We start from the raw sequence: 8,354 nt of genomic DNA on the forward strand, positions 1-8,354 counted from the left end.
TATGATCAATTTTATGCTATGTATATTTTACTACAATTAAAAACATAAGCATAAAGTTTTATTATGAAATTCTAGTCTTAAAAAATCTCTAATAAGTTGTAAAATTTAAATTTACTCAGTATTTTATGTTCAAAAGTTTTTGAGAAAATATACTAAAGGTTAAAATTTCATTCTTAAAACTTTACAAACTTTAAAAATGCTGAGTCATCTTCAGTCTGCTTCTGTTTTGTTTAGTAATATATTTGTTCATTTTTCTCATTTTTTGTTCTGCTTTGTGATAATTTTTATTCTATCTTCATTACTCTTCTGCAGTATCTTATATACTGCTAACCTTTCATTGTATTATGTTTAAATTTTGATTTCTATATTTTCAAACTAATAATACCAGCATTATTACTACCAATTTGATTACTGAAATGAATCTTTTTGGAGTTCCTTTCTTTGGCTATACCTTACTATGGCTATACAATCACTTGTTTTACTGATATTTCCACTTGATTTAATTATTTAATTATGTAAGACAGTTACATGTTGGTCTAGCCAATGCTTACAAATACATTTCAAGTTTGGTTAGGGGGCCTCCCTGGTGGTATTTGGGTTTAAGTCCCAACACTATGAAGCTATCCACAGCCACTGCAAGCAGGTCAGCCAGGGAACTACCCACATAGCACAGCAGACCTCTCCTGCCTCACCTGCTGCTCACCTCATCAGTGTATTTCAGTAGATCTGCCTGTTCTGCTCCCCACTGTCTCTGGTGAATCTCTCACAGCCTCCTTTTCCCACCTCTGGCTTACAACCCAGTTCTTGTATGCATAAATAAATCTTAAAAAAAAAATAGCATGGTTGTTATCTAATAGCAATTTTCAGGTATATATTTTCTACTTTGTTTGATGTATACTAGGATAATTAAAAGTGAAATAAAATTGTTACTTCATAGGATATGTATAAATCACAGCCTTAACATACCAAAATATATGAAAATCTTCAGATAGTCAAAAAGAGAACACAAGACTGTACTCATTTAAGACAGGGAATACTTTATTCAAATTCATTACAGAAATGGACAGCTGGGGTCTATAACAAAGTGTCATGTTTTAAAGCAGAGGTCAGTAATTGTGTATGAGCATATATACTGCTACATACAAATTAACTGATCAGACCGCATTTCAATTTTTAAAACAGAATAAGCTTCCCTGTAAAAGCAGCACCTTTGTGACATTTTTAGTATTCCTCTCCTTCTTCCTCACCCTCTCCTTCAACAGAATCCACACCAACTTCCTCATAATCCTTCTCAAGGGCAGCCATGTCCTCACGGGCCTCAGAAAATTCTCCTTCCTCCATGCCCTCACCCACGTACCAGTGAACAAAGGCACGCTTGGCATACATCAGGTCAAACTTGTGATCCAGGCGGGCCCAGGCCTCGGCAATGGCTGTGGTGTTGCTGAGCATGCACACAGCCCGCTGCACTTTGGCCAGGTCTCCGCCAGGGACCACAGTGGGAGGTTGGTAATTGATGCCAACTTTGAAACCAGTAGGGCACCAGTCCACAAACTGGATGGTACGCTTGGTCTTGATGGTGGCAATGGCAGCATTAACGTCTTTGGGAACCACATCGCCACGGTACAACAGGCAGCAAGCCATGTATTTACCATGGCGAGGGTCACATTTCACCATCTGGTTGGCTGGCTCAAAGCATGCATTGGTGATCTCTGCCACAGAAAGCTGTTCGTGGTAGGCTTTCTCAGCAGAGATGACAGGGGCATATGTGGCCAGAGGGAAGTGGATGCGGGGGTAGGGCACCAGGTTGGTCTGGAATTCTGTCAGATCAACATTCAGGGCTCCATCAAATCTGAGGGAAGCTGTGATGGAGGACACAATTTGACCGATCAACCTATTTAGGTTAGTATAGGTTGGGCGCTCAATATCGAGGTTTCTACGACAGATGTCATAGATGGCCTCGTTGTCTACCATGAAGGCACAATCAGAGTGCTCCAGGGTGGTGTGGGTGGTGAGGATGGAGTTGTAGGGCTCAACTACAGCTGTGGAAACCTGGGGGGCTGGGTAAATGGAGAACTCCAGCTTGGACTTCTTGCCATAATCGACAGAGAGACGTTCCATCAGCAGGGAGGTGAACCCAGAACCAGTGCCCCCACCGAAGCTGTGGAAAACCAAGAAGCCCTGAAGACCTGTGCACTGGTCAGCCTGTTGGAAAAGAACAGAGAAAACATAATTAAGGCTTTCTGTGATACAATCATTTTGAATACATTTTCTCTTTTCATATAATTTCAAGGATATAGATGTTATTTTGCAATATGTTTTTAAAAATGTTAAGTCTTCCTGGAACTACTCAGCATTTCTTGGTTAAAAATATCTTCCTCAATGTTTATTAAATGATACCAAACAGTTCATATTTTAATTTGAATTTAAAAAACTATAAAGGAATAATGCATCTTTTTATTACCTATCAATTCTGTGTTTGGAAAAAATGAGCATATTTCAATATGTTTTCCTTAGGCTCACTACTGAACTTTATTTTTGAGAACATACCAGCTTTCGAATTCGGTCCAAGACCAGGTCAATGATCTCCTTGCCAATGGTGTAGTGCCCTCGGGCATAGTTATTGGCAGCATCTTCCTTGCCTGTGATGAGCTGCTCGGGGTGGAAGAGCTGGCGGTATGTGCCAGTGCGAACTTCATCTGGAAAAGGAAACAAGTGGCCCCATCACTAACAATCTGCACCCAGGCTGTCAGGGGAGCCCCCAGGACACACCTCTGATCCCACTCACTTGGTTCTCATCCTGCTTGGGTTATTCAGGTCAACTCACCAATGACTGTGGGCTCCAGGTCTACAAACACTGCCCTGGGCACATGTTTGCCAGCGCCGGTCTCGCTAAAGAAGGTGTTGAAGGAGTCATCTCCTCCTCCAATGGTCTTGTCACTGGGCATCTGGCCATCGGGCTGGATGCCATGCTCCAGGCAGTAGAGCTCCCAGCAGGCATTGCCGATCTGGACACCAGCCTGGCCAACATGGATGGAGATGCACTCACGCTGTGGGAGGAGAAAGAGAAAAATTTTAAAATTAGTTTTGTTAACATTTAAAAATTGCAGTAAATTTGTAAAAAGGTCTAGGACTATACAGGCATTATTCAAATTTATTGAGGTCCTATTCCTAACAGGATAGAAATGATTAAGGAAAAGAACCTGCTGGAAATGCTGCACATGGGTGTGGTCTGTTCAGCACAGCACGAGCCCATTGTTCCCATAGCCATGAAAAGATTTTTCACATATTAAAAAAAATTCAAAGTACAGCCTTTATAAATAAGTAAATTAAATCCAATCATTTACTGGAATCAGTATTACTCCTTCCCCTTTAAATAAAGCTGTGCGTTTCTTCTAAACATGACTTGGTATTTCAACGTGGACATCTGTACTGCAGCTGAGACTTAGAAGCCACACCCTTCTGCAGTCTCTGCAGAACCCATCAGTATGAGGGAGGTTAGGCGCTAACCAAGGTCTGCCTCTAGCACCGCCGCCTGTGCTGTGCCTGGTGCTAGCCTGCACTGCCTGCTGCATTATTTAACAGAGCATGCTCTATTTCCAGCAACTGCCTACATGATCTCATTGTGCTATTCTGCTGGTTTCCTCTTCTGACCCAGGCTGGGACCATATGCCTAAACTGAAAGGAATTAATGAAGATGCAGTAGAACAAAAGACAGCTGGACAGAGTATCATTCTTTGTCCGCAGCAGTTTCACTTTATTAATAAAAAAATTTCCCCCAGAATCTTCTCCACTGCAAAAAACTGAAAAATTATTAGTTTCTTTAAAATAATAGTCTCTAAATTAGAAACAAACATCACATGAAAAACTACCAAAGAATAAAAAGTCCAGCGAAAGGATAATGAAATATTTAAAACAAAAAAGTCTTTTCATTCTGAGATTCTCTACCCACCACAGACTATTGATCCTTCTCTCATTTAACAGGGATTATGAGCTCTAAGGGTTCGACTCCATTGTCTTTTCACTGACACGGGGCGGGGGGGGGGGGGGGGGGGTAAGGAAGGGCGTTTCCCTGGACCAGACTTTAAAGGGCTCGTCAAATGCGTTGTGATTTTGCTCCTCCGCAAATAATATTTCATCTAAGTTTTAACAGTGAACGAAAATCCTTTTAACACCTACAGTTCCGCAACGATGAAAGCCTTTTATTAAAAGCCTCCTGACAGAGCTTTGGCGAGGGCGGACCCCGCCCAGTGGCTCCAAGACGGAGACGCCAGAAACAAACAACTCCGCCCCGCGCCGCCGGGACTCCGCGCCGCCGTCGGGATCCGGGGGTTCTTTTTCCAGACCCCCGGCCCCCAAGGCTCCGCTTCGTCCCGGTCCCTCGCCCGCGCCCCCCGGCCCGGCGACGCCCCCCGCCCGCGACTGCAGAGAAGAGCGCTTCTCCCAGGCCCGGCGCCCCGCGCCCCCCAGCCCCGCACGCCTCCCGCGCCCACCCCCGCGGGCTCGGCTCGGGCAGCAGAAGCCCCTCGGGCGCCTCTTTGTGGTCCCCTCCGGGTGCTGCCGCGCCCCGGGCGCCGTCCTCCCGCACCCCGCACTGCGGCGCACAAAGCAGCCACCCACGCAGACCAGCCCCGCGCCCCGCACCCGCGGAAGCTGCAAAGGGCGAGGGCCCAAGGGTCCCCGAGCAGCCGCGGGGGCCGCCCCACCCCTCGGCTCCGTACCATGGTCGCTGCTCGCGGCGCGGGGCGGACGGAGGAAGCGGAGAGGTTGTGCTTCTCACAGCGCGACTCTTAGGCGGTCGATGTAAGAGAACCTGCGGGCGGGGCGCGAGCGGCTGCCTATATGCTGTCCGGTCGCCATGGCGACGGCCCGGGCCGCTTCCTGTTGGTCCAGACCCCCCGATCTGCCCAGAGCAGCCGCGGGCGGAGGGCGCTGATTGGCGCAGACCGCATGGGATGAGGTCATCCGCCCCGCCTCTTTCGCCCGAGCATCCGCGGACGGTGCATCCTCCAGACAAAGGCCGTGCGGGGCGGCCGAGCATCCATTACGGGGTGGGGTCGGGGAGCGGAGAAAGGAGCTGGGCTTGCTTGGTTTTATGTTGCTTAAACCTCAAACTGCAGCTGAAACGACCCACGAGAGACTTTTTCCCAACACTTCATTGCAGAATGTGTGGAGATGAAAAATTTAATGGAAATGTAATGCTCCAGGCCCTCCCCGAAAGTACGCGCCATCCACCTAGGTTCTGTGAAGATGCAGCATCCCTAACAGCTGTAAACATAGGGACAGGGTGGGAGGGATGTTGAAAACAGCTTGAGGGAAATGTGATTGTTTTCAATTTTAAAAAGGTTTCTCATTAAAATGGTTTCTCAGGTCCAAATAATTTATTTTCAGGCTCACCTTTGCACCCCTCCCCTAAATAACTAAACAAAAAGAATGACGATCCATACTAGATGGAAGATGGAAAGACTAGACTAAACGTGGGAGCACACAGAAATTCTAACATGGCTGCAATTAAAATCTGATGAACACACCATTGTTAGTCTGCCAGGAATATTCTTTTACCAGAAGTCCATGAAATAACACCTTATGGATATATTGGTCCTTAAAATGAGTCACCTCTCCTGATACAGAATCGAGGAAATACAAGGAGAAAAATTTAGTTAAAAAACTTATACTGCTGTTATACCTCTGTAGCTATGTTACAGGACCACCCTCTTACAGCTATATTTTGCATTGTTCTCTTTTCTGAAGAGAGAAAAAGAGCAGAAACATCAAATTAAAAGGAGAGCCGCACAATGAAAAAAGAAGACAATTTTGTAATGTTTCCATCCACACACAACAGTGTTGTGTGAGCTCAATAACTGCAGTTCTATTTTTTTTTTTTACCTAGTTCTAAAGTGAATTCGGTGAATCTCTGAGCTTAGGCTTCTAAGTGTGGGAATTGTAGTCAGCCTCACACCGTTGCTATTCAGCTAGAGATTGTGGGTTGCTCTGTTGCCTCTAGAGACAAAGGGCTTTGCTTTCACCCTCAGGAAATGGATTGCAGTAACTTTCTTTTGTTCTTTAGAAAGCCACCTTTATCAACAAGGGTGGGCAGAATAAGGCTCTGGACAAGGTATTCCCTTAGGGCTGCTAATGAAATTTCAGAGAGAGTTTTGTTATGGCCACCAAAGTGAAAAATTTGTCTTTAGGCAGATAATTTTTCCTTTTGGTTTTCAGTGACAGATTTGCAGATTCTGCAGTGCCATTTACAGTGCTCTGCAGAGCCTTTTCATTCCCGCTGGGCTGGCAGGCACAGGCCTGCATGGGAGGGAGGAGTTTGATGAGACAACTGCTGCAGGTTGTGGTGTGACAATGGCGGTATGGATTTTTCTAGCTTGCATCCACAACTCTGCTTTACTTGTTCAAATTTGCTGCAGTCGTCTTTCCTAGAAAATGTAAAATTCCATATTCAAATCATTTAATTCTTGCATATTTCATAGGAAAATTAATCTTCACCATGAACTTATCTCCACCCCTTTAGCAAATTATATTTCAGTAAAGAAAGAGAAGAATTAAGGACAACTTGAATGTTTCTTTCTGAAGCATTTAACATAAATAATACATTTTTGTTACATTTTACAAAAATAATAATTAAATGCATAGAGATTATAAGAATTAATAAATAGCTCATTCAAAATACTTCTTTTGAAATTTTAATAATAAGCCAGCTGCTACTGGATCATGATTAAGTGTATACATCATCTTTTTGGAATGAGAGGCATAGTCTTGCATTTTATTTTCTTTATAGCATAAAAGAAATGGCATTTCCCAGTAGTCTCACTTAATGTAATTTCCTGAGGGTTGAACAAAAGAAAGGAAGATTCATGCAGTTGATTCTTTGTAGCTCTATCTCAGAAACCATTCTGTTCCTTACATAAATGAGAACCTTTTCTCCCCCTTGGTATAAGTAACAATAAGATCTAGGACAGAAATAGATAATCTGAGCATTGATAGTCTTAAATATACAGTTGGGAAAGCAGGGAAAATAACCTATCCTTTTTGTTCCTCATTATCTGCCTTAATAGCTTGTAAACTATGGGAAGCAAAAAAATAAATTTTTTTAAAGATTTATTTATTTATGCATACAAGAACTGGGGTACAGACCAGAGGTGTGGGGGTGAGAGTATCCACCAGAGATAGAGTGGGGGAACAGAACATATTGACCGAAATACCCTGCTGAGGGGAGCAGTGGATAAGACCGGAGAGGTCTGCTGCCCCATGTGGGTAGCTCCCTGGCTGGGGATCGAACTTGTGCTGCAGTGGCTGTGGATAGCTTCATAGGTTGCATCTTAACCATTTGTGCCACCAGTGAGGCCCAGACTGGAGGATTCTAAAGAAAAGAGACTATGCTACTATTCCGTTTCCCCACACTAGCTAGGATGGTCCAGTGCCCTGTGTAGATACCCAGTACATGCTTATCGAATTAAAAAAAAAAAATGAACACTACTTAAATACCTTTCAATTAGTAAACTGAAAATATGCAGACTATGCAGCATAGTCTCTTTTCTTTAGAATCCTCCAGTCTGGGCCTCACTGGTGGCGCAAGGGGTCGAGATGCAACCTATGAAGCTATCCGCAGCCACTGCAGCACAAGTTTGATCCCCAGCCAGGGAGGTGACCCACATGGTGCAGCAGATCTCTCCTGACTCACTGCTACTCCCCTCAGCAGTGTATTTCAGTCAGTCTGCCTGTTCTGCTCCCCACTCTGTCTCTGGTGAATCTGCTCACCCCGGCATCTCTGGCCTGTACCCCAGCTCTTGTATGCATAAATAAATAAATCTTAAAAAAAAAAAGAATCCTCCAGTCTAATTGAAGAGATGAAAAGAAGTGCATGTACATAGAAGAATCAATTGCTGGATCCATGTATCATGACTTACATGGGAATAAGGGAGTTTTCTTCAACCTCCTATTTATCCCTCAATTCATTCCAGAAGGGATTCTGCTCCCACCATTCCTTGAAACAAAATCCCTCTATGTTTGTTGCCAAATCTACTGTATACTTTTTAGTGCTTATTGACCTGTGATAAACTTTACACAGCTAACTAGTATCTCTCTCTTGAAACAATTTCTTTCCTTGACCTCAAAAACTACATTTTGTGGGTTTCCCTCCTACATTTTTTTTTTGTTTCTTCTCAGTATTCTGCTGGCTCCTTTTTTATTTTCTAAATTATTATCATTTTTTTAAAGATTTATTTTTATTTATACAAGAGCTGGGGTACAGGCCAGAGTCATGGGAGGGTGAGAGACAGAGCGGGGTGCAGAACAGGCAGACTGACTGAAATACACTGCTGAGCAGCAGGCGAGTCAGGAGAGGT

General features: G+C 44.0%; 1 protein-coding gene across 1 annotated transcript; it reads right to left on the reverse strand.

Annotated features, from left to right (window-relative positions):
• Positions 1 to 992: 992 nt before the first annotated feature.
• On the reverse strand, positions 993 to 4,823 carry LOC119247888 (tubulin alpha-1A chain). The gene is made up of 4 exons (XM_037514676.2): positions 4,719 to 4,823; positions 2,825 to 3,047; positions 2,548 to 2,696; positions 993 to 2,202 (listed from the first exon to the last, which is right to left on the reverse strand). The coding sequence occupies exons 1-4, from the start codon at positions 4,719 to 4,721 to the stop codon at positions 1,222 to 1,224; spliced, it is 1,356 nt and encodes a 451-aa protein (XP_037370573.1). The 5' UTR covers positions 4,722 to 4,823; the 3' UTR covers positions 993 to 1,221.
• Between the last annotated feature and the right edge of the window lie 3,531 nt (positions 4,824 to 8,354).

The sequence above is a fragment of the Talpa occidentalis genome, unplaced genomic scaffold (assembly GCF_014898055.3).
Source record: "Talpa occidentalis isolate TD23 unplaced genomic scaffold, MPIMG_talOcc4v2.1 talOcc4.16, whole genome shotgun sequence".
Lineage (NCBI taxonomy): Eukaryota > Metazoa > Chordata > Mammalia > Eulipotyphla > Talpidae > Talpa > Talpa occidentalis.